At 33.3% G+C, this 27,768-nt stretch overlaps 1 protein-coding gene and 1 long non-coding RNA gene across 2 annotated transcripts in view; both read left to right on the top strand.

Annotated features, from left to right (window-relative positions):
• ADAM18 (ADAM metallopeptidase domain 18) overlaps positions 1 to 22,500 on the top strand; it is a 181,619-nt gene extending 159,119 nt beyond the window's left edge. Inside the window, exons 19-20 of the mRNA XM_040643231.1 lie at positions 8,027 to 8,186; positions 22,361 to 22,500. Coding sequence (XP_040499165.1) covers positions 8,027 to 8,186; positions 22,361 to 22,403 — 203 coding nt within the window. The 3' untranslated portion in view covers positions 22,404 to 22,500. The remainder of the gene's footprint in view (positions 1 to 8,026; positions 8,187 to 22,360) is intronic.
• Positions 22,501 to 22,695: 195 nt separating this feature from the next.
• On the top strand, positions 22,696 to 23,416 carry LOC121105619. Its single transcript, XR_005838223.1, has 2 exons — positions 22,696 to 22,795; positions 23,319 to 23,416. It is a non-coding gene; the product is annotated as an uncharacterized LOC121105619 (long non-coding RNA).
• The last annotated feature ends 4,352 nt before the right edge of the window (positions 23,417 to 27,768 follow it).

Raw genomic sequence — 27,768 nt, forward strand, 5'->3', positions numbered from 1 at the left:
TTGAGTATGATATTAGCTGTGGATTTGTATATGGCCTTTATTATGATGGGGTATCATAATAAATTTGTTAAGAGTTTTTATCAGGGAAAGATGCTATATTTTGTCAATGTTTTTTGTGCATTTATTGAGATGATCATATGATTCATATCTTTTTATCTTTCATTCAACTTATGTGGTGTTTCACATTTATTGATTTATATATATTGAATCATCTCAGAGATAAATCCTTTCTCATGATGAATTATATTTTTAATGTGTTGTTGAATTTGGTTTGGTAATATTTTGATTAGAATTTTTGCATCTATGTTTATTACAGATATTTGTCTGTAATTTTCTTTTCTCGTGGTATCCTTTTCTGATTTTGGTATCAAGGTGATGCTGCTCTTGCAGAATGAGTTTGAGAGTGTCTTATCTTCAATTTTTGGAAGTGTTTGAGAAACATTGCTGTTAATCTTTCTTTATATATTCGTTAGCATTCACCAAAAGCAACCTGGTTTGGGGATTTTCTGTCTTGGGAGTTTTTGATTACTGATTCATCTCCATACTCTTATTGGTCTGTTCAGATTTTCTATTTTTCATGTTTCAGTCCTGATAGATTATATGTTTATAGGAATTTATCCATTTCATCTAGGTTATCCAGTTTGTTTGGCTATAATTATTCATAGTAGTCTCTCATGTTTCTTTTCATTTCTGTGGTATCTGTTGTAATGTATCCCCTTACATTTATAATTTTGTTTGATTTCTTTCTCTTTTCTTGAGTTAGTATAAAGGTTTGTCTTTTTTAATATTTTTAAAAGTCAAGTCTTAGCTTCATTGATTTTTTCTGTTGTTGTTCTAGTCTCTATTTCATTTACTTCTGCTTTGATATTGGTTATTTCCTTCCTTCTACTACCTTTGAGCTTAGTTTTTCCCGTAGTTCTATGAGGTATAAAATTAAATAGTTTATTTCCATTTCCTCCTGTTATTAATTTCTAGTTTCATACTTTTGTGATTGGAGAAGATACTTGGTGTGATTAAGGAGCTTTTGTGGACCGTTTGTGGGAATGTAAATTGGGATAGCCACTGTGGGAAACAGTATGGACGTTCTTCAAAAATTTAAAAATAGGAGTACCATAGGATCCAATAATTCCCCTCCTGGGTATTTACCCAAAGAAAATGAAAACAATAGTTCAAAAAGATGTATGCACCTGTATGTTTATTTCAGCATTATTTACAATAGCCAAGATAATGGAAGCCACGTAAGTGTCTGTCTATAGACAAATGTGGTATATACATACAATGGAATATTATTCAGCCATAAAAAGGAATGAAATCTTGCCATTTGCAATGACACAAATGGAGCTACAGAGTATTATGCTAAGTGAAATAAGTCAGTCAGAGAAAGACAAATCCATATGATTTCACTCAAATGTGGAATTTAAGAAACAAAACAAACAAGTAAAGGGTCTTGGGGAAGAGAGGAGGCAGCAAACCAAGAAAGAGACTCTTAACTATGGAGAACAACTGATGGTCACCAGAGGGGAATTGTGGGGGGATGGGTAAAATAGGTGATGGGGATTAAGGAGTGTACTTGCTAAGATGAGCATTGGGTATTGTGTGGAAGTGCTGAATCACTATATTGTACAAATGAAACTAATATCACACTGTATGTTAACTAACTAGAGTTTCAATAAATTTTTTTTAAAAAGACAAATGGATAAGGATGATTTTATTCTTAAACTTGCTAAGACATGTTTTGTGACCTATCATGTGATCTACTTACCCAAGAGAATATGTGCACTAGAAAATAATATGTATTCTGTTGCTTTTGGATGGAAGTTTCTGTATGTGTCTGTTAGGTCCATTTAGTCTGCAGTATGATTCAGGTCAGTTTCCTTGTTGATTATCTGAATGATCTATTTATTGCCGAAAGAAGAGTATTGGGGTCCTCTACTATTATTGTATTGTTTTCTATTTCTCCCTTCATACCTGTTGCTATTCGCTTAATATATTCATTTGTTCTGATGTTGGGTGCATGCATAAATATTTATAATTGCCATATCTTCTTAATTAATTGATCTCCTAGGATTATATAATAACCTTCTATGTTTCTTGCTACTGTTTTTGGCTTAAAGTCTACTTTGTCTGATTTCAGTACAGCTACTTTTGCTCTCTTTTCATTTCCACTTGCATGGAATATCTCTTGCCATCTCCTTACTTTGAATCTATGTATGTCATTGAAGCTGAAGTGAGTCTTTTTTTGGCAGCATACAGTTGAGTTTTATTTTTTATCCATTCAGCCACTCTGTCTTTTATTTATTTGTTATTTTAAAAGATTTATTTATTTGAGAGAGAGAGAGAAAGAAAGCGTGTTAGCAGAGGGAGGGGCAATGGAAGAGGGGGAGAATCTCAAACACTCCCCACTGAGTGTGAAGTCTGACATGGGATTTGATCTCAGGACCCTGAGATCATGATCTGAATGAAAATCAAGAGTCAGACACTTAACCGGCTAAATAACCCAGGTGCTCCACTTTATGCCTTTGAATTGGCCTATCCATTAGCACTAAGAGTAATTATTGATAAATACTAATGTCATCTTATTGTTTTCTGGCTGCTTTACAGTTCTATTTTTCTTTTATTCCTTTTTTGATACCTTCCTTTATATATTGATGCTTTTCTTCTCTTTATCTTTTTTGTTTCTATTGTATTTTTTTCTTTGTGGTTCTCACGAGGTTTACGTTATAAAACATAAAACATAAAGTAAAAAATCATAAAACAATATATGTTATTCTGATAACAGTTTAAGCTTGATCATATACAAAACCAATATTCTTTTATTCCCCCTTTTATGTTTTTGATGTCAAAATTTATATCTTTTTATTGTATATCCATTAAAAATTGATGAAACTATAACTATGTTTAATAGTTTCTATCCTTTAACCTTTATTCTAGAGTTAAGTAGTTAGCACATTATTAGGGTATTTTAAATCTGACTACATACTTATCTTTGCCAATGTGCTGTGTATTTTATATGTTTTTATGTTACTAGTAAGCATTCTTTGGTTTCAGCTTGAAGAAAACCTTTCAGCATTTCTTATAAGGCAAATTTAGTGGTGATAAATTCCCTCAGCTTTTGTTTATTAGGGGAAAACCTTTATCACACCTTCAATTCATAAGGACAACTTTGCTGGTTAAAGTATTAGTTGGTAGTTTCTTACTTTTAGTATTTTCAATATGTCATCCCATTCTGTCCTAGCCTGTGAGGTATCTGCTGAGAAACCCATTGATAGCCTATGGGAATTTTCTTGTCTGAGAAATATTTTTTCTCTTGCTTTTAAAATTCTCTCTCTTTGGTTTTAGACAGTTTTGTTATTAATTGTCTTGAAGAACATTTTGGATTGAAATTTTGAGGTGACCTATTTGTTTTATGAACTTGGGTGTCCAGATCTCTCCCCAGGTTTGTGAATTTCTCAGCCATTATTTCTTTAAATAAGCTTTCCATTCCTTTCACCCCCTCTTCTTCTAGAAATCCAATGTGTACATTATATCTTTTCATGTCGTTCCATAACTCCCACAGGCTTTCTTGATTCTTCCTTCTTTTTTTTTTCTTTTTGCACTTCTGATTAAATAATTTCAACTGATCTTTCTTCTAGATCACTCTTTTTCTCTTCAGCTTGTTCAGGTTTGCTGATGAAGCTCTGTATTGAATTCTTTACTATGGTCATTATATACTTCTGCTATGATAGTTCTAGTTTTTCTTTTTTCTTTTTCGTTTTCCTTCTCTTTGTTGAGCTTCTCATCTTGTTCTTTCTTTTTTTTTTTTAAGATTTTATTTATTTATTTGACAGAGATAGAGACAGCCAGCGAGAGAGGGAACACAAGCAGGGGGAGTGGGAGAGGAAGAAGCAGGCTCATAGCGGAGGAGCCTGATGTGGGGCTCCATCCCATAACGCTGGGATCACGCCCTGAGCCGAAGGCAGGTGCTTAACCGCTGTGCCACCCAGGCACCCCTCATCTTGTTCTTATACTTATTCCTGGTATCATTAAATTGTTTATCTGTATTCTCTTGTAGCTCTCTGAGTATCTGTAGAGCAGTTACTTTGAATCCTTTGTTGAGCAATTACTCAATTGCCATTCATTTTGGAACAGTTATTGGAGGTTTACTATATTCCTTTGTTGGAGGCATTTCCTGATTCTTCAAGATCCCTGTAGCCTTGCATAGATGTCTATACATTTGCAGATGTGGTCACCTCTTCCAGACTTTATGGACTAATTTTAAAAAGGGAAGATTTTCACCTGTGAATGGGGCACACTTGATCATGCTGTGATCCTGGGTCAAGTGATACAGTGTACTAAATACAGCAGCACACAGTGGCACAGGGTCCAGGGAATGTCTTTTTGGCTCAGGCCACTGGGGTCTATCTTAATCAAGACTTGTATGGTCCTTGTGAGCACCCTATGGAGTCTATAGTCACTGCAAGGGTTGTTTGGGTCCTAAGTGGCACTTCCAGGACCAATAGTTAGGGGCAAGTTTAAGCAGCATTGGTGGCTAGACCAAGTGCTGTGCACACATTTAACTGTAGGGCCCAGCTGCAATTGCCTATGTAATGGTAGAGATCAGTTGGGAGACACACGTGTGATCGGAGCCAGGGTAGGTAGCAAGGACCAATGCCAACTATAGGCTCACGGGAAGTTGTAGTGGCTCTGGTTGTTTGCTCTCATAGCTTCACACTCTATCTCCAGGTATGCGTACTTCAGTGGAGACAGCGATGGGCCTTTGGCTAAGAGGCATACAGGCACACAGCTGGAGGGGCTAAATTCAGGTACACTGATAAAGTATTTGTATTTAAAATATACAAAAAATTATATTAAAGATACATAAAGAATCCCTGAAACAATAAAAAGCAAACAACCCTACAAAAATGGACAAAATATTTGAATTGAAACTTCATCAAAGAAGATATATAGATGACAAATAAACACATGTAAAAATGCCCAACATCATTTTTCATTAGGAAAATGCAAATTAAACTCAAAATTAGATACCATTACATCTCTATAAAAATTGGTTAAATTTAAAGAACTAACCATGGTGTGAAGATAGTGTCCCATATAGTGCTGTTGGGATGTAATATTGAACAGTTTCACAATTTTTTAAGAAGGTAATCATTCACCTACCATATGATTCAGTCATTTCACTATTTACCCAAGAAATAGAAAGCTTATGCAAATACAAAGCTTTATATATAAAAGCTTATAACAGCTTTATTTGTAGTAGGTGAAATCTGGAAATAACCCCAATAGAAATCAGCAGGTGATTGATAAAGTATTGTATATCCAAACAATAGATTACTATTGAACAATAAAAAGGAATGGACTATATAGTTACATGTACCAATGTGGATGAATTTCAACATTACCCTATGTGGAAAAAGCAAGATTAAAAAGAATACTGTCTAACTCTATATTAAATTGTAGAACATGCAAACTAATTTATAGTTAGGGAATGCAGATAGATCAGTGACTGCCTATGTGGGGGAGTGGTAGCATGATAAGATTATGTGGATGATGGATATATTCATTATTTTGACTGAGGTGATGATTTCATGGGTGTATACATATAACGAAAGCTATCAAATCATAAATCTTAAATATGTGCATTTATTATATGTCAGAAATATCTCTAAGATGTTAAGGTAACAAAATTTAAATAAATGAGGATATTCGCACTATTTTGCTGCCAAACCTCAGGCACTAGTTAAACCCATTTTATTTACCTACCAAATAAAAAATTGTAAGAATTTTACACTAAATGGAGAAAAGCCACAGATATCAAACAAAACAGTCTTTAAAATGTTTGCCTAATTGGGGTATATATTTATCAAATCGTATCCATATATACAGTTAAAATATTTGCATTTTATTGTATATAAAGAATAACAATAATAAGAAAAAGAAATACCATATATGTGAAATATCCAAGACTCCCATCCACTGCTAATGGGAATATATTTGTTATAATCATTTAGGAAAATCATTGGAAAATTTACTAATGTTTGAAATAGGCATATGCTATGAAAAACCATTGCTATTCCAAGGACATATATCTGCTGAGAAGTATGTGTACATATGTTGACTAAAAGACATGTAGTAGAATATTCATAGCAGCACTATTCATTATACTCATAATTGCAAATTACCTGAATACCCATAATGGATAGAATGCATCAATGGTGTTTATTTCTATGCAAAGATAAAGCATACAGTGATGTGAATGAACATTTTACAACTATAAACAATGATGTGCGTGAATTCCCAAATTAAGTATGAGTAAAAAAAATAAGTAAAAAAAAATCGACAAAAAAGTATATACAAAATAATTCTACTTACATAAAATTTAAAATCTGTAAAAAAAAAGATTCATGCTCTTAGAGACCAAAGTAGTAATTATCTTTGGAAAGGATAACAACTGGAAGAAATTAGGTTGGGAATTCTGAGGTAGTGGTAATATTATGCTTCCTGAATTTAGTGTTGGTTACACGAATGTGTTTAATTTAGAAAATTCTTTGAGCTATATAATTATGGCATACATCCATTTCTGTTTACATGTTATACTTCAGCAAAAATTCACTAAATGAATAATAATAATAGAAGAAATCAAGATATTTGTAAACTTTGGAAAGAAATGATGATTAAAGTTGTCCTGAGGATTTTCTTGGATTCTGGCAGGATCTGTTTTGAGAACAGAATAGTTTTTGCTAATTCATTTCTAATATATTTATATATTATTCATTGCTAATATGTTACATTTTTTCTGAATATATAACACTTTAATTTTTAAGTATAAGAAATAACAGAAGATGTTTGTCTTTCTCTGTATTTCATTAAGCATTATACTCTCTAGTTCCATCCATATAATTGCAAATGGCAAGATTTCATTCTGTTTATGGCTGAATAATAGTCCATGCAAATATATATATATGAATATACCACATCTCTCTTTTCTTTTCTTTTTTTTCTTTTTCAAGTTTTTTATTTGAATTCCAGTTAGTTAACGTTCAGTGTAATATTAGTTTCAGGGGCACACATTCTTTGTCCATTCATCTACACTGTACATTAACTATACTGGAATTGAAATTAATTAAGTTAAATTAAAGTAAATAATTAAGTAAATTAGATTAAATTAAAAAATAAATTTAAAAAATGTATTCACATTATAAATCTAGGGAAAAAAGAAAACCTAGTACCCATAGAGGTGGGCAGAGGAACGAATTAAACAGGTAAAGGGAATTAAAAGTATACTTATCTTGATGAGCACTGAGTAACAAATGCAATTGTTGAATCACTCAATTGTAAACCTGAAAAGAATATACCACTGTATTCTAGCTATCCTAGAATTAAAATTTTAAAGAAACTTCAAAAAACCATTAAAAAAGAAAGAAAGCTGTAATATGTTTTACAATGTCAGTGAGATGGAAGAAAACCACACATACACACATTATATATAAGTAGATAGACATAGATACAAGAATAGGTGTAGATATGGATTTTATTTAGATGCATAAAACATGGGTCATTTAAAGATGATTTTCTTCAAGAAGAGAAACTGTGACTTGGCAAGGGTGGGGGAAGGGGGTTTTCACAGAATTTTCCTTTCTAAATTTTTAACTTAAATCCTATTAATGTGTTACTTTTTAAAAACATTGATGTCATAAATATGCTGAATATAGTAAGCAGTACTCAAAACATTTATACAGTTACCATAATAATGAAACAAATATGCATAAAGACAAATAAGAATTGTGACAAAAGTGCATACTTCCCCCTGTAAGAGTTGGCAATGTATTAAAATTTCAATTTATATAAATATTATATATATAAAAAGAATAAAGTGAAAGAAATATGTTTATAAATATGATATAAATATAAAATAATATATAATTATATATACTATATATTATAATTATTAAAATATATTATATATATAATATAAATATGTTATATTTAGTGAAGTAAATATCTACTGATTTCTATGTTTCATTTCTAGATGTAATTTTTATCAAAGAAGACTACAATGCACAGCAGAACAACTGGCTTATTCTGAGTTTCTACATTGTTCTGCCCTTTATCATAATATTTGCCATTATGATCATGAAACGAAATGAAATGAGAAAATCATGCAACAGAGAGAATGCAGAATATGAAGGGTAAATATTACTATGCAAATAATTTATGATCTTAGATTGTACTGCTCATTGACCAGTGAAATGAATTCATAGTTCTATAGCACTTAGTGATATTCATTCCTAAGTATGCACTATTTTTAATCTAGTGTAAATGACATTTTTATAATTTTGTTTTCCAATAGATTGTTGTTAGCATATTGCAACAAGTCAAAACTTTGGCTGTTCTGGAATTGTTTTCCTCATGAATATTTACAGTGTTTAGATGTTAAAACTTTCATTAATTCCTTGAACCTCAAAATGTTTCTCCTTAGTAGTTTCAAATACTGTGAAAAAAGTCTCCAGAATTATTTGAAATTAGATAGTTTCTTATAAATTTCTACACGCTGTTTTTTCAATTTTTATTTAAATTCAATTTAATTAACGTATAGTGTATTTTTAGTTTCAGAGGTAGAATTTAGTGATTCATCAGTTACATGTAACACCCAGGGTTCATTCCATCAAGTGCCCTCCTTAGTGCCCATCACCTAGTTACCCCATTCCCCCACCCTCCTCCCCTTCAGCACCCCTCAGTATGTTTCCTATAGTTCAGAGTCTCTTATGGTTTGTGTTCCTCTCTGTTTTTGTTGTATTTTATTTTTCCTTCCTTTCCCCATGTTCATCTGTTTTGTTTCTTAAATTCCACATATGATTGAAATCATATGGTATTTGTCTTTCTGTGACTGACTAATTTCTCTTAGCATAATACTCTCTAGTCCCGTCCATGTCATTACAAATAGCAAGATTTCATTTGAGATATATATATATTATAAGTTAATTATATTAATATTAATATTATATAATATATACATAATACATAATATTATTATATTGTATTAATATTAATATAATAGATAATATAGTAATATATTATATAATATATTAATATTAATAAAATATATTAATATATAATATAAATTATATAATATATATTATATATAATCACATCTTGCTCAACATCACTCAGCATCAGGGAAATACAAATAAAAACTACATGCTATTCTTACATTTGTTATTCTTCTACCAAACAGTTAACTCATTGAAAGCAAGAAACCCTCATGTAAGTCCTTAAATGTAACATCACAAATGATGATTTTAGCTTCAAAGTAATGTTTTCTTCGAAGGCTATATTACTGGTCTATTTTATGAAAAAATTTTTATTTGTACACACCTTACATGTATATTGTTTAGGGAAGTGATGGATCATACTCACTGAAAGAGAAAGTGACTTAATTGGCCTATCATGATTCTCTGCAGAGAAAAAGAGAATCCAAAGAAAGGCCTCACAGGTAATGATATTGAGGGGATCTGAGTAATGTGCATGCTCAATGCATCTCCACAATCCAAAAATTTCTAATGTCTCAGACTCAGTAAGTATCCCTTTATAAACAGTTTTAGCAGTCCTGGGATATATATCTTTAGGTCTTTTACCTTGTGTATTCTATAAATATACACTTGGAACCATTGAAAACAATATTTTAACCAGTTGGAAATGAAAATATTTCATCTTATAGATATATATTCATTTCTGTCATGTATTACCTTCTTAATTAATTTTATAAAGGACATTTAAGTTCAACTAACTTTGGAATATCTAGCATAGAACCATCTGTCCTGGAATCATCAGGTATTCCTTTAGGAAGGCAACCTAGGGTTAGTGCCTTAGAGAGTCCTATTTCCAGAATTTCTGTAATCAATTTCTTGATATCTTATACTACAGGTAGGAAAATCTTGACTCTGGAATACAGTCACATCAACCTTGAGTAAATAGTGAATGTAAGAGAGGAATTACCTGGTTTTCCTTTGTTGTTTACTTTCTTCATTAGTTTTCCAAAGTAACTTTTTATCCATCTTTTTGTTATGTTTTGGATGGCCTCTGCAAGAATGTCCTTTCAGTCCTTGCTTTCCATGACACACTCAGTCTTTGATTTGAGTGAACTTATGCAAAATTAATAGATAAAATATTGGATCTTCTTACAAAGTATGGTAATCTGGATCACTTGTCATTCTGTTCTTCATAAAAATAGTCATTGAAATGAATAAAAAATCATACTAAAAAAGTTATATTAAGTTAAACCCTGATAAAAACTAGAAGCCAGCATAGTGGTTATCAAAAAATGAGGAAAGATCCAGCAAGGCTGGCAAAGTTAAGGAAGAATAGTAGAAATAGCCTTAGTATTTCTGGGGACTTGAAACAACTGGGAATGAGGGATGACAGATAAACTGTGCTGGGAGGTCAATTCAAACCCAGATCTAAGACCAAGATTTCATAACAAGAAGAGGTTCAATTTTACTGTACGTCAGATAGGAAATGATAAATGTGTCTAACACTGTGTTTCTTATATATATATTTTAATTACTAGTGAGGCTGCAAATCTTTATTTTCTTCTGGGCCATACTGTTTTACTTTATACAGAAAATACTTTTCATATCATTTGAGCTCTTTCTCCCTGTTTGTTTATATTTTATCTTTTACAGAAGTTACATACACAAACATACATGTATAGTTTACTAATGCTTTTTTTTTAAGATTTGATTTATTTATTTATTTATTTATTTATTTATTTATTTGAGAGAGAACAAGAGAGAGAGCATGAGGGGGGGTGAGGAGCCTGACGTAGGGCTCAATCCAGGGACTCTGGGATCATGACCTGAGCTGAAGGCAGATGCTTAACCAACTGAGCCACCCAGACACCCCTACTAATGTTTTTTTTTTTTTAATACATGAATGTTATCTCTGGATTCATATTAAATTTATGAAGTAATTAAAGAATTGATAGCTTTAAGTATTATGTATGTTTATCTTGGAACGTGTAAAACAGGAATAAGTTCAAAAACTATTAAATGATTTTCATCACGTAAAGGGATAACTGTTAACTTGCATTGATACATTGAATATGTGTGTGAACTATTAAAAACATACAAGGAGCCCACAACATAGTATGAGCAATTTTTAAAACATCAAAGTGAATGCTTGTATCTCCTCCAACAAATTAAGATGTACGATATCACCAGTAACAATATCCACTTCTGGGGTCTCTTTATAGGAAGAGTTTTAATTATTATTTTGACGTCTTTGTTGTAATCTATTCATATTTTATGTTCTTTCTTGAGTCAGCTTTGGAAATTTGTGTTCTTCTAGGAATATTATTTCATAAAAATATAATATTTTGTTACATAATGTTCATAGTATATTTTCTTGAAATTATTTTAATTTCTGTAGGATGGATAGCAAATTCTTGTATTTCATTTCTGATTTTGTTTGTATCTAATCTCTTTTTTTCTTCTTCTTAAATCCAGTTAAAGCTTTCTTAATCTTTATGCTCACCACTGTCTCTGTACTGTGCTTGGTGGAGCTAACAAAAATCTTAGTTGTCAAAATTGACCAGCGTTTTTTAACATTCTGCTTGTTTTGTCAGCAATATTTCACTGTGTTGGCCATTCTCTCCTTTCCTGAAATTCTTTGCTTCATTGCAAGGCAGGTCTATTAGCAACAGGTTTCCTCAGTTGTTAATTTTCAGTTTGTTCTGCTTTTTACTTGTAGTTAATTGGGGTGATTAAGTGACAGCTTCATGACATGCCAGACTAAAAACTGAAAGTTTGAATATACTGTTTTTTATAGTCACTTACAAAACTGTCTTTAACTCATGCTTTTTGCCTCTTTACATGGATTAGAATTATTACGTTGTGTAATTTGCTTCAGTCTGAAGAATTGCTTGGTTATTTCTTGTAAGGGATGTCTACTAGTAACACATTCTCCCGAGAAGAGAAAATCTCTCTCCTTAGATTTTTTTTTTTTAATCTAGGAATATCTTTATTTGACTATCATCATGGAAACATAGTCTTGCTGGGTATAGGATTCTTAGCTGACAGATTTCTTTCTTTCAATATTTTCATATCCCATCAAATTATCTTCCTGTTTCCATTGTTTCTGATGAGAAGCTGCTAGTCCTAATGAAATTTATTTGTAGGTGATAAGTTGTTTATTCTTACTACTCTGAAGATTATTTTTATGTCCATGTCTTTCAAAATTTGACTATCATGTGTCAAGGTATGAATCTCCGTGTTTATCCTACTTGGAATTCATTGAACTTCTTTGATGTTGAATGTCTTTCATTATATTTGGGAAATTATCAGCCATTAATCCTCAAATATGTACTTTTTTCCTCCCATGTCTCTCTATTCTTTTTAGAATCCTTCAGTTATATGCCAGCACACTTCATGGTGTCTACATTTATGTGAAGCCCTTCTCATTTTTTAAAATTCTTCCTCTTTTTCTTCTAAATATTTATCAGTATGGATCTGTGTTCAAGTTAGCTAAATCATCTACGAACTCAAATCTGTTGGGTCTTTCTTTTGACTTTTTCGTTTTAGTTATTGTACTTTCAACTCCATGATTTCCATTTGTTTATTTTTTTATAATTTCAATATTTTTATCCTTTTAAAAATTGAGTTATGATTAATATACAGCATTATATTAGTTTTAGTTGTACAACATAATGATTTTCTATCTATATATTGCAAAATGGTCACCACAGTAAGTCTAGTTAGTATGCATCATTCAGACACAAAATTAATTTTTTTCTTGTGATGAGAACTTTTAAGATCTAGTTTCTCTGGAACTTTAAAATATGCCGTACGTAGTATTAACTACAGTCACTATGTTGTACATTACAACCCCATGATGTATTTATTTATAACTGGAAGTTTGAACCTTTTGACCACCTTCTCCTATGTTGCCCAGTCCCCAACCTCAACCTCTGGCAATGGTAAAATTTTCTTTGTTTCTATGAGCTGGTTGCTTTTTGTTGTCATTTATTTTAATTAGATTCCACATATAAACAAGTGATAGCATACAGTATTTGTCTTTCTCTGCCTGATTTATTTCATTTACTATAGTGAATTCAATGTCCATATGTGTTTCATTCCTTTTTATGGCTGAATTGTGTGTGTGTGTGTGTGTGTGTGTGTGTATCATATTTTTTTATATATGCATCCATTAAGGAACACTTAGGTTTTTTCCATATATTGGCTATTATAAAAATGCTGCAATGAACATGGAGAGCATATATCCTTTGGAGTTAGTGTTTTTGTTTTCTTCAGATAAATACCCAGAAATGAGATTGTTGGATCATATGGTAGTTAAATTTTTATTTTTTTGAGAAATGGCTATACTGATTTCCATAAAGGCAGCACCAATTAACATTCCCACTAACAGTGTATAATGGTTCCGTTTTTCCACATCGTTGCCAACACTTGTTATTTGTTGTCCTTTTGATAATAACAATTCTAAAGTTTCATTGTAGTTTTGATTTACGTATCCCTTATGATTAATGATCTTGAACATGTTTTCATATATCTGTTGGCCATCTATATGTCTTATTTGGAAAAAAATTCTATTCAGATTTTCTGCACATTTTCAATTATATTGTTTCTTTTTTTTCACTCTTGAATCATATTAGTTCTTTTTATATTTGGAATATTAACCCCTTTTTAGATATATGAATTGAAAATATTTTATCTCATTAGGTAGGTTGCCTTTTCAAGTTGTTGATGGTTTTCTTAGCTGTTTAGAAGTTTTTTAGTTGGATATAATGCCAGTTGTTTATTTTTATTTTTATTGCCTTTACTTTTAGTGTCAGATTCAAAAAATCATCACCAAAATCAATGTCAAGAAAGTTAACTGCCTCAGTTTTCTTCTAGGAGTTGCACAGTTTCTAGCTTACATTAAAGTCTTTAATACATCTTGAGTTAATTTTAGTGTATTGTGTAAGATGGTGGTCCAATTTCATTCTTTTGCATGTGGCTCACCAATTTTCCCAGCATTTATGGAAGAGACTTTCTTTTCCTCATTGAATATTCCTTTGTCATAAATTAATTGACCACGTATGCATGGGCTTATTTGTGGGGCTTCTGTTCTTTTTCATTGATCAATGTGTTTGTTTTTATGCCAGTACTATAATGTTTTAATTACTACAGCTTTGTAATATATTTTGAAATCAGAGACCATAATGCTTTCAGTTTTCTTCTTCTTTCTCCTGGTCGTTTTGGCTATTTGGGGTCTTCTTTGTTCTATACATATTGTAGAATACTTTGATATATTTCTATGAAAAATGCCATTGGAATTTTGATAGGGATTACATTGAATCTGTGGATCATTTGGGGTTGTATAAAAATTTTAATAATATTAAATTTTCCAATCCATGATCATTGATTATCTTTCCATTTTTTTGTCTTCAATTTCTTTCATCAATGTTTTATAGTTTCCAGTGTACAAGCCTTTTACTTCCACAGCTGAATTTATTTTCTAGATATTTGATTATTTTTGATGTAATTTAAGTAGCATTGCTTTTCTTTCTGATAGGTCATTGTTATTAATGTAAAAAATGCAGAAAATTTTTGTACATTGATTTTTCATCCTGCAACTTACTTAATTAGTTCTAACAGCTTTTGGTGGAGTTGTTAGGGTTTACTATATATAATATGTCATCTGCAAATAGTAACAGCTTTACTTCATGCTTTCCAATTAGATACATTTTATATCTTTTTCTTGACTAATTGCTCTGACTAGGACTTTAATACAATGTTGAATAACAGTGATGAGAGTGGGAGTCCTTGTCTTGTTTCTGATCTTAGAGGGTAGCATTCAGCTTTTTCACTGTTCAGCATGGTGTTAGCTGTGGGCTTATCATATTTGGCCTTTATTGTGTGGAGGTATTTCCCCCCTATACCTGTTTCGTTGAGAGTTTTTGTCATAAATTGATGTTGACTTTTGTCATCTATTTCTGCATTGAGTAAAATGATGATATAATTTTTATTATTCATTTTGTTAATGGGATGTATCATATTGGCTGGTTTGCAATTGAACCATTTTTGCATCCCTGAAATAAATACCACTTGATCGTGGTATATGATCCTTTTAATGTATTGTTGAATTCAGTACGCTAATGTTTTGTTGAGAATTTTTTGCGTCTATGTTCATCAGGGATAGTGACCTATAATTTTCTTCTGTTGTGGCATCCTTATCTGGTTTGGGTATCAGGGAAATGCTGGCCTTATTAAATGAGTTTGGAAGTGTTTTATTTTTTGGATGAGTTTGTTAAGAATTTGTTTTAAATCATCACCAAAATCAATGTCAGGAAAGTTTACTGCCTCTTGTTTGCCTCTGCCCCACATTGGGCTCCCTGCTCCATGGGGAGTCTGCTTCTCCCTTTCTCTCTGCCCCTCCCCCTCTCATGCTCTCTCTCTCTCTCTCTCTCTCACACACTCATTCTATCTCTCTCAAATGAATAAATAAAATCTTAAAAAAACCAAACAACAAATCATGATCCATAAGGAAAATTTGTATGTGGTCAAAATTAAAGATATCTGATCTGAAAAATACCTTGTTAAGAAAGTAAAAAGACAAGTTTCAGTCTAGTAGAATGTATTTGCAAACCATATATCCAACAAAGATTTTCTATCTATAACATATTTTAAAAGTTCAAAATCAACAGTTAAAAAAATTTGGTTAACAAAGGGCAAAGACATGAACCAAGACTTGACTGAAGAGTATATACCGATGGCAAGCAAGCACATTGTTACATTTAATATAATTAGTCATTGGAGTAATAAAAATTAAAACCACAATGAGATATCACACTTTTCCCAACAGATTGACTAAGATAAAAAATAGTAATAATAGTAAGTACTGATGAAGATGCAGAATATTAGATCACTCATATATTGCTGTGGGACATACAAAACAGTATAGCTACTATGACATACAATTTGTCAGCCTTATTATACAGCCCAACAATTTCATTTTGGTTATTTATCCTAGAGACAACTTTTATATTTATGTAAAAAACTATATGAACATCCATAGCAATGTTATTTGTAATAGCTAAAAACTAAAAATTAGCCAAATAATCTTTTGATGGATGACTAATTAAACTATGGAACATTCATACCATGGGTACTACTGAGGAATAGCAAGAAATTATTAATATATGACACAATTTTGGTGGATCTCAAAGGAATTACATGAGAGAAAAAACAAAGCTCAAGAGCTACTATATGATGTCATTTATATAAAGTACTTGCATTACAATTATAGAAATAAAGACCAATTAGTAGTTTCCAAGGATTAGGAATTGGGAGTAAGGCAAATAGGTGTACTCTGTAGGGGTTGTATTTTTTTTTGTTTGTTTGTTTGTTTGTTTTTGTTTTTGTGGTTGTGGAACAATTCTGTATGTTGATTTTGGTGTTGGACACACTAATCTCTACATGTAGTAAGAGAATACATTTATACACATATAAACATAAGTCAGTGCATGTAAACAATGATGAAATCTAAATTAACTCTGTGGGTTATACAGTGTTGATTTCCTGGTTTTCACAATGTAATATAATCATGCAAGATTTTACCATGAGCAAAAACCAAGTGAAGGGTACGCACATGAAATCTCCCAGTAAAATTTTTTAAAAATTCCTATAGATTTATAATTATTTCAAAAAATTAAGTAAAATCAACGTTTGCCCCCCAAAAGCCCATTAAATGATTCCCAAGAATCTAGAAAAGAAGATAAAGAAAATGACAATAATAATATATAGCAAGGTGTTAAATTGAAACCCAACCATATTGAGTTAATAAATTTAAGTAGTCTAAATACTTCAATTAAAAAAAGCAGAAAATGTAAGATTGGATTAAAATCAAGAGAAATATGTGCTGTCAACAAGAAATGAGCTTTCAATCTAAAGAAACAAATGGGCTAAAAGTAAAAGATGTACCATGCTAACACCAACCCAAAGAAAGCTAAGTGACTATATTTCTATCAGCCGAAGAAGTCTGAAGAAGATATATAATTTTAAATGACAGCATAATTTGATCATTATAATCAAAATAAAAGGATCAAGTCTTTAAGAACACATATAATTCCTTCAGTTCTGAAAGCCTTTGCTCTCTGTATTTGAAGCTATGTTATTAACTGCCTAAGAGAAAAAGCCACAGATATTAGAAGTTTCAACATCTCTCTCTCAATATAAGTAGACTGAAAAACCATAAGAATAAAAAAGAAATGAAAAACACTAATTAGCAGCATTATCTTTTAGAAGACCTCACTACAACAGCAGAATTTTTATTTGTTTCAAATGTGCCTGAAACATTTCACAAGTTAAACCAAATGTGTGCCATGAAAAAGTAACAATAAATTCAAACAGATTCAGATCATGCAAAATATGTACTGTGAACAAATAGAATTATACTTGTTGTCAATAACAGTAAAAAATCTTAAAATAAAAAGTTTGGAAAGCACACATATTTTTAAGTAATTCACTGATCAAAGAAAAAAAATCACCAGATAATTTCGAACATATTTAAACACAAAATGAAAATAAAAACATATTACAAAATTTGTCAGCTGTATATAAAGCAGTACTTTGGGGAAAAGTTATACTATTAATAACTTATATCAGCAATGTTAGAAAGTTTAAATCAATTACATAAGTTTCCACACAAAGAAAGTAGAAAAAGAAGAGCAAATTCAGTCCCATGTTAAAAGGAAATGAAATTATGAAGTTTAGAAAATAGCAAGAACACAATAGAAAGCAGGAACACAATCGATGAAACCAGTGAAACAAAAAAAAATGTTTTTTGGGAAACATCAAAAAAAGTACTAACTGTGTAGCCACATGGGTAAGAAAGAAAGAGAGTAGACAACAATTACAAATATCTAGAATGAGAGAAGATCCCTCATTACTAATCCTATAGAGAATGAAACAATACTGAGGAAATATAATAACAGTGTTAATACTAATAATCTGACAACCTAAGTGAAATGGGCAAATTCCTAAAAAACTAAAACTATCAAAGCCTATTCAAAAAGAAAAGGGGAAGAGCTAAGATATTGGAGTACTAATAGGACCCTAGCTAGATACATATCAACTCATTCTGAATACCCACGAACTCTATCTGAGGATGGACAGAACAAACTACACAACTGGGAGAGAAGCCATAACATTGAAGGAAGGAGGTGCAGAGATGTGATTTGGGGGAGAAACAGATAGCAGATGCTGCCAAGGGGAGGGACCCCTGGTCATGAAAAGAGGCAACAGGGAGAGAGAGAAGCACACAGGGGCTCGCACAAGAAAAACACTTCCCCAAGCCACTGACTGGAAAGAAGGCGGCTGATATTCACGAGTTTTTTTTAAATCAGCAGGGCTCAAAGACTGGAGTTTCAGAGGTCCATGGTGAGGCTGATAGGGAGCCCTGAGGGTGTTGCAGTGCTCCTGTGGAGAAGGAGGGCAGGTAGCCAGAAACAAATGGTTAACATGTGAGAATTCCCTGGGACTCACAAGGAGAGAGGGTTCCCCCTTGTTGGAGTGCATCTGGGAGAGGTGCATTTCCTCTCCGGGAGCAAAAGAGCCTGGTGGGAGTCATTACCCTCCCCTGCCCCTCAGCATAGGCGCAGAGACACCTGCCGAGGGTGGCTAACATGCACGCTGGCTCTTTGCAGCACTTTACTCCAAAGTCCACTCTGCTGGGGCAAACCTGCATCAGTCCCAAAGCAGTGAGACCTTCCCCCAGAAGACTAACATGGGCTTGTGCCATGCCAGGCCCCTAGAGTTGGGAGTTTTAAAACTCAGCCTGCATGCCTGGACTAGAGCACAGGTACACTGCACTCCCGGGAGGGCAGATGGCCAGCACTCACACAGGGTGAAGGCAGGGCTCTGAGGGATGCCTGGGGCACATGAGGCGAGATTGTTCACTCTTTTGGAAAGGCTTCCCAGATAGCAGTGGGCACGAACTCCCCTCTCCAGGGATGAAGGAGTCAAATTAACAACGTAAGAAAGATGCTATCAATTTGCATCCCTTGTGAAAGTGGATGGAAATTTTAGCAAACTGAATCCAGTGTTATATAAAAAAGAGATAATATCATGATCAAATGTGATTTATCCAAGGAATACAAAGTTGGTTTACCTCAATATTCAACCAACAATTTTACCATATTAGACTGGATTCTTAAAAGGTCAACTCAACAAATGCAAGAAAAGCATTTGACAAAATCACAATATCCACGTTTTAATTCCTAATCTACCTTAATTTTTAATCTTTATCAGTTTCATTTTCTCTCTTGATTGCTGTTCCCTTAATCACTGAAATCATCTGTATGATCCACAAATTCCTCTTGGACACCCACTTTTCTTTCTATATATTTTTCTTAAGTTGTCTAAATCACTCTCTTTCCTTCAAATTGCCTTTTTAAGTGTTTAATTCAAATCGTAAGGATTGAAATTTATCTCCAACAACCTATTGCTGGTCCACAAAGACCCTAAATTCAACAAGTCTTCAACCCAATTGATTATCTCCCAACTCCTGCACAAATTTGTCTCTCCTAAAATTGGTGTTACTATCATCTGAGTTGCTTAGTTGCCTTAACAATTCATCAAGCTTCATATCAAATCAGTCAACATACCTCTTTTGCTCCCTATATGTTGTAAGGGTAAATACAAATATATGAAATAAAACATTAATTTTCCCTGGCACCACACTTGAAAGAAACTAACACACACACTTCCTTTTCTTAGATTATTTCCTTTAGAAAATTGGAATCGTTAATCCATTCTCTTTAGGACGTATGTAGTTCTTTTTGAAGATTAAATAAAATTTGTCAAATTCACATTCCAGGAACATTTTCCTTAAGGACTTTAAGTAGGCAGGCATCTATTTCAAACATAAACATTAAGGAAGGTAGCTTCCTATCTCCCTGGCTCCTTGGGAGTTTAACCTTGGTGTCTGGTTCCAAGCTGTAACTTCTTGGTTATCCTAAAGAAATTGGAAGTTTTATTTGTACTTTGGATAAAGAAAGTTAACAGGTATGACATGGACTGTTATCTGCCTGGTTATATAAAGGGTGAGATTTCTTTCTGTCTTTGCAATCTCCTTAGCACAACTCAGTTAGGTTTAGCACTTATTCAATAATAAAACTACTTTGTTCCTTTCTACATTTGTGAAGATTTTTGGTGGGTTGATAGAAATTCCATTTTTAATTACTTTTCCAAAATACCTCTCATATTTCTATTTTCCCCCCTTATTGTTTAGCTATGAGGAAGGGTATTGACATTTCTGGCCTAAACTATGCAAAATTCTTCTAATTGGATTTCCTGTTTCCAGTCCTCATTATTCTTAGTTCATCATCGCTAGGACTATGATAAGTTGCTTTTTTGAGACAAAATATCATTCATTCACACTTAAAGATTTTGGATGATTTAATATTACTCTTAGGAGAAAATTTACTGACTTTATACAAGTCATTTACTCATCCAATTATGGTTCAAATCTGAAATGTGACATCCTTTCTGTAGCTACATTTGATATATGTAGAGAAGACAAATTAGATATATTCCCAGAGAACTTCGTGTATCATGCTAACAATGAATTCATAATTGCAAGCTATGACATCTTTTATGCATATTGGCTTTCCTTCAGTCTCTTACCTGTTTGGATATATAGATTTTTTTTTTTTTAAAGAGAGAGAGAGAGAGCACTAGTGCCGGGGAGAGGCAGAGGAAGAGAGGAGAGAGAGAATCTTAAGCAGGCTCCAGGCTCAACATGGAGCCTGACAAGGAGCTCCATCTCATGACCCTGAGATCATGACCTGAGTCAGGTGCTTAACCAACTGAGCCACCCAGGCGACCCAAGAAGTAAATACTTGAGTAAAATAAACAGATGTGGATATTTTAGGATTAAATATTTTATTATTTGCTACTGAAATAAATATTTAGAAAGAAGTATGAGAATTAGCTTTCTAAAAAGACCTATTTTTGTATTTCTTTTTACAAAGAGGAAGAGCAATCAATATTTGAATTTGTCTATAGGTATTTATTTTAAGATATATAAGCACAAGTTTCATGGAAAGAAAATTTAAGAGTATCTTGTAAAAAATAGCCCTTAGAAATTGAAATTAGGTAATTCTGTTTTAAATAAATGAAAAAAAATTTCCTGATTAATATGGAGTTCACACATTGAAAAGCAATAGAATTAACTTGGAAAGAACTATCATTTCATGGTTTATTATACAGGTTGATTACTTGCCTAATTTCAGGGTCTTTTTCAAAATTTAGTTTTTATTGTAGTAAAATACACCTAACATAAAAATTTATCATCTTAACCATGTTTATGTGTATAGTTCATTGCTCTAGAGTATATTCACATTGTTGTGCAAACATCACCACCAAGCATCACCGGACCTCTACCTTTTGCAAAACTGGAACTCGATATCCATTAAATAATTCCCCATTCCTCCCTCTCCCAAACCCTGCAACTACAATTCTGCTTTCTGTCTCTAGGAATTTGACTACTCCAGGTACTTCACTTAAGTGGATTCATACAGTATTTGTCTTTTGTCACTGGCTTATTTTACTTAGCACAATGTCTTCAAGGTTCATCCATGGTATAGCATATTGCAGAATTTCCTTCCTTTTTAAAACGGAAATTTTCCAGTGTATGTACATAGCACATTTTGCTTATCTGTTCATCTGTCATGGACACCTGGGTTGCTTCCCACCTTTAGGTCCTATGAATAATGCTGCAATGAATATTAGCATACAAATCTCTCTTCTGGACCCTGCTTTCAGTTATTTTGGATATATACCCAGAATAACAGAGTAAAAGGCAACCCCCCAAAATGGAAGAAAATATTTGGGAAGCATATATCTGATAAGGGATTAATCTCTAGACTATATAGAGAACTCCTGAAAACAACAAAAACAACAAAAACAAACATCTGATTAAAAAATGGCTGAAGGACCACTTGGTCTCCTAAACGTAGATTTTTTTTCTAAGAAACAAAAATGTACAAAACTGAATAAACATATTTTGATTAATTTTCAGTCATTCCATAGCCGTAATTATTTTGCCTCATACTTAAATTATAAATCAATACTAGAATAATAAACACACATTTATATTTTAGTGTTTTATTTGTACTCCTTAGTTTTGTAAAAAACAAACTTATCTATAATAGATTTTTTTTTAATTTTAGTGTTGTTTCTTATCATGTGTGTGTTTTGAACTGAGACTTAAAATTAGAAATCCAGCAGTAGATATGGTTAAAACAGGCATCTGTCTGCTACTAAACACATGCCGAATTTCCATTTTCTGTTTTCCTTCACTACAGTAATTCAGCCATTGTGCCAGAAAACTACGACGTGGACTATTAACATTGCCAAGCACTTCACCAGAAAATGGCCTAATTCCACAGGAGAAAATGCACTTTATGACCCTTACGTCATCCCTGAATGCGTTTCCAATGTCCACTTTTTGGAAATAAAGCCCAAGCCCACAAGGGCACCAGGACAGGCTGGCGTGTGCCTCCCGCCCGCAGTGGGCGGTGGGTGGGTGCCGGGGACTGCGACTGCGGCCACGCCCCCCTCCCCCGCCTCCTGGCCGCCCGCTCAGAGCCCCGCCCCACTGGCCGGGATAGCAGGTCCCGCGTGAGCCGCCGCGGTTGGGCAGTCAACAGCCATCACCGTGGCAAGGCCGGCAGGCCCCGCAATGCTGTCTCTCCTGCTGATCCTCTCAGGCCTGGGCCGGCTGACCTCCGCGGGCCCTCGTGAGTGAAGGACCCTGCTCCATAGAGGGCCATTTGTTGCGGAGCCTCTGGGCGTGGCGGGCCCCAGAACCTCGCTCCAGAACCCCGGGTCTGGCTGGGGAGAGCCCAGCGTCTTGTCAGAGCCCGCCTAGAGTCAGATCCTCCTGGGCCTGCTGCTTGGAGGGCTCAGAGCGGGACTGGGACAGTTGCCCCTCACTTGCCTGACCCTGCACTTGGAGGAGAGGGCGCACATCTTCTGGGAGGTGGGGCCTCCAGAGCAGCACTTCTTCGCCTGCTGGGGCTGAGGTCAACATGTCCCAAAAGGCTCTGGATGGTGGAGGGTCACGCTCCAAAGTATATGGTTGGTGGAGGGAGCCTCTTCCTGGAATGTACAAAGTCTGATTTCGTGGCAGGGGTGTGTGTGTGTGTGTGTGTGTGTGTTGGGGCTTGGAACTGGACGAGTGACGTGATGTGAGAGGACAGGTGAAGAATAAGGATGCTGCCAGGCACTGGGGAATGCTCACACATGTTTTCCTTGCTGTAGGTTCTGAAACATCACTTCTACAAATTACAGTGCCGCGGAAGATTGGGCAATGATGGCAAAGTTTCTTAAACGCATGCAATAAGAAATCATTTTTTGTATTTTCTGTGTATTTTATTCTTTGGACTATATGGGCCAAATCAATTCATACATAATGATTTGTAAAATTGTTTGTGTTCATATTTACTTTGTTAAAGAGCTCTGATATTTGAAGGATAGCAAGTGTTTTGATATTTAATTTTCAAAAAGTATTCCCCAAGTAATATATAAGCATAATTCTATCTCACAAAAGGGCTGTACAGCCTATTGGACCTTTTAGCTATTAAAAATATGTAATTTAAATATTCTTATATAGGTGGGATCATACTAATACATTTGATTATTGTGGTAGCTATGTTTCATAAAGTCCCACCACACTGAATTAACTACTACTGAATCATTGCTTCTAGGGGAAATATGTATATATCTCATATATATAATCTGAAATTCTAAAAGCAATCCATCCTTTAGAGATTATATTTTCTCTTGTTTACAAAGAAGCAAAGGAGGTTCAGAAGTGAGAAATGACTTGCATGGGGCCACCCCACCAATAGATGCCAGAGTTGAGATTCAAACGCTCTCCAAAGGCCCCACAATGTGAGCTTGCAATACAGTGCACTGCTCCCCACCTTTTTAATCCTCTGGTCCTCTCTGTATGAAAGCTGAAAAAAGAAGGCAGAATATCATTTGTTCAACCTCAGCTGAGAATGTGAACCTTAGTGTGACTGAATTTTTGTCACCTTGGGCATTAATTCAAATGATCAAGTGAGATCTATGAATATTGATTTGGGGGTTATAAATCCGAGCAAGTAAGTGAATTTGCAAATACGGAATACTTGAGTAATGATTGACTATTATGTAACATGATTTTAAAATAAATATGAAATGGATAATGTTTAAAAGGTAAAATATAAGGGTGCCTGGCTGGTTCAGTCAGAAGAGCATACAACTCTTGATCTTGGGTTTGTGAGTTTGAGCCCCACCTTGGGTGTAGAGATCACTTAAAAATAAAATCTTTAAAAACAATAAAAAATCAATCAATCAAAGGTAAAATATAAACCAGGTATTTTTTGCAGGTTATATGTTTAGGTTGAAAGCCTGAGAGATTTTACATACAAGTTTTTAGTATTAATTAGAAAGGTTAGCAAAAGATATCTGGGCACTGAAATGGATAAATATGTATAATACTGGTGAAAAAGCTGAAATGTGTTAAAGGAACTGATGCTTCCAAATCTCCATCACTTACTAGCTATGTGTCAAAATAAACCTAACATCTATCTTTAGTTCCCTTAATTATAACATGGGTACAATAGAACCTAGCCTATAAGTATTGTGAGACTCTAAAAAGTATTTTATAGAATACTTAGCTATAATCCAAAGAACTTATTTTTTTATATTTCTGTCATAACCAGTAAGGTACAGGTATATTATGTTGTTGAAGCAGATTTTGGCTTTGAGTAATTGTACATGGTGAAGCCATTACATGATATCAGAATGTGGAAGGCAAATTACACATTTTTATTCTCAAACAATAAGATAAAGAAGAATACTGAAAACATTTCATTGGTTTGTTTCCTATACAGTTTGTCGCATATGCGGTTATAAAATTCACCAATATAAAATATTTTGTGTATTTTATTCAATATACAAAAATAATCAATGCAGCACACCACACTAATATAATAAAGGAAAAGAACCACATATTCACATCAATGATGTGAAAAAAGCATTTGACAAAATGCACACCTGTTCGTGACAAAAACAACAAGGTAAGAACAGAAGGAAACTACCTCAAAATAATAAAAGACACATATGAAACCTGTAGCTAACATTATGCTCAATGGTAAGAGATTGAAAATGTTTCCTCTAAAATCAGGAAGAAGGCAAGGATGCCCATTTTGCCACTTTTTTTCAACAAAGTCCTGGAAGTTCTAGCCAGAGCAATTAGGCAAGAAAAATAAATTAAGCATCCAAATTGCAAAGAAAAATTATCTCTATTCACAGATGATATCATCTTATACATACAAAATCCTAAAGATGCCCCCCAAAATTGTTAGATCTAATAAATTCAGCAAAACAGCAGGATACAAAATCAATACCCAAAATATCAGTTACATTTCTATACACTTAACAATGAAAAATCCAAAAAAGAAAACAGTTCCATTTACAATAGTATCAAAAAGAATGAAATACTCATGAATAAACAACCAAGAAGGTGTAAGAAGTATAATTAAAACTACAAAACATTGCTTAAAGAAGTTTAAAGAAGATATAAGTAGACATCCATGCTCATGGGTTGGTTGACTTAATATTAAGATGCAGATACTACCCACAGAAGTCTACAGATTCAATGCAATTCCCATCAAAATCAAAATGACATTTTTGAAGAAATGGGAAAATATATCCTAAAATTCAAATAGCCAAAATAATTTTTAAAAAGATGAGCAAAATTGGAGGACTTGCGCTTCTTGATTTCAAAACTAACTACACATCTACAGAAATAAAAAAATGGTATTGATAGACATGTAGACCAATGGATTAATATAGAGTCCAGATATAAACCCTCACCTATAAACCCTCACATATATGGTTGAATTATTGAGAAAAGTGACAAGACTATTCAATGGGGAAATGACAATCTTAACAACAAATGGTGCTGGAAAAACAATATCCATAAGCAAATGAATGGAATTAGACCCTTGCCCAACACCATGAACAAAAATTAACTCAAAACGATCAAAGATTTAAACATAAGAAATAAAACTATAAAAGTATTCTAAGAAAAACAAAAGAAAACACAGGGCAAAAGCTCCACAATATTGAATTTGGCAATGATTTCTTGGCTATAACATCAAAGACACCAGTAACAAAAGTAAAAAAAAAAAAAAATGGACTTCATGAAAATTAGAAACTTCTGTGCATCAAAAAACACCACAGAGTAACAAGGCAACCCACACAATGGGAGAATATATTTGGAAATCCTGTATTTAATTTTCACTATTTCTCTTCTTCTGCTGGATTTAGGCTTTATTTGCAATTCTTTTTCCAGGTCCTTTAAGGGTAAAGTATTGTGTATTTGAGACTTCTCTTGTTTCTTGAGTAAGGCCTGTATTGCTATATGTACTTCCCTCTTAGGACTGCTTTTGCCGTATCCCATAGGTTTTGAACTGTCATGTTTTCATTTTCATTTACTTCCATGTATTTTTAAAAATTCTTCTTTAATTTCCTGGTCAACCCATTCATTCTTTGGTAGGATGCTCTTTAACCTCCATGTATCTGTGTTCCTTAATTTTTTCTTGTGATTGAGTTCAAATTTTATAGCATTGTGATCTGAAAATATACATGGTATAATTTCCATCTTTTTGTTCCAGTTGAGACCTGATTTGTGACCCAGTGTGTGATCTATTCTGGAGAATGTTCCATGTGCACTTGTGAAGAAAGTTTGTTCTGTTGCTTTAGGATGGAATGCTCTGAATATATCTGTGAAGTCCATCTGGCCCAGTGTGTCATTCAAAGGCCTTGTTTCCTTGTTGATCTGCTTAGATTATCTGTTCATTTATGTGAGTGGTGCTAAAATCCCCTACTATTATTATATTACTATCAATGTGTTTCTTTAAGTTTTTGCTATTAATTGATTTATATATCTGGCTGCTACCAAGTTGGGGGCATAAATATTTACAATTGTCAGTTCTTCCTGTTGGATAGACACTTTTATTATAGTGTTCTTCATCTCTTATTACAGTTTTGGTTTAAAATCTAGTTTGTCTGATATAAGGATTCATACTCCAGATTTCTTTTGATGTCCATTAGCATGATAAATGGTTTTCCACCCTCTTACTTTCAATCTGGAGGTATCTTTGGGTCTAAAATGAGTCTTTGTAGACAGCATATCAATAGGTCTTGTTTTTTTTTTTTAAATCAAATCTGATACCCTGTGTCTTTTGATTGGAGCATTTAGTTCATTTACATTCAGAATAATTATTGAAAGATATGAATTTAGTGCCATTGTATTACTTGTAAAGTCGCTGTTTCTGTAGATAGTCTCTTTCCTTTCTGTTTTTTGTTACTTTTGGGCTCTGTCTTTGCTCCAAGGGTCCCCTTTAATATTTCTTGCAGGGTTGTTTTAGTGTTCATGAATTCCTTTAGTTTCATTTGTCCTGGAAACTCTTTATCTCTCCTTCTATTCTGAATAACAGCCTTCCTGAATTAAGTATTCTTGGCTGCATATTTTTCCTATTTAGCACATTGGAATATAACATGCCGCTTCTTTCCCCATCACCTATTTAACACATATTTCCCCCACCACCCCTCTTGTAATCATTGGTTTCTTCTATACTTAAGAGCCAGTTCTTGGTTTTCCTTTCTCTTTTCCCCCCAGGATCATTTGTTTTGTTTCTTAAATTCCCCTTATGAG

Source organism: Ursus maritimus, unplaced genomic scaffold (assembly GCF_017311325.1).
Source record: "Ursus maritimus isolate PB19 unplaced genomic scaffold, ASM1731132v1 scaffold_28, whole genome shotgun sequence".
In the NCBI taxonomy this organism is placed as follows: domain Eukaryota; kingdom Metazoa; phylum Chordata; class Mammalia; order Carnivora; family Ursidae; genus Ursus; species Ursus maritimus.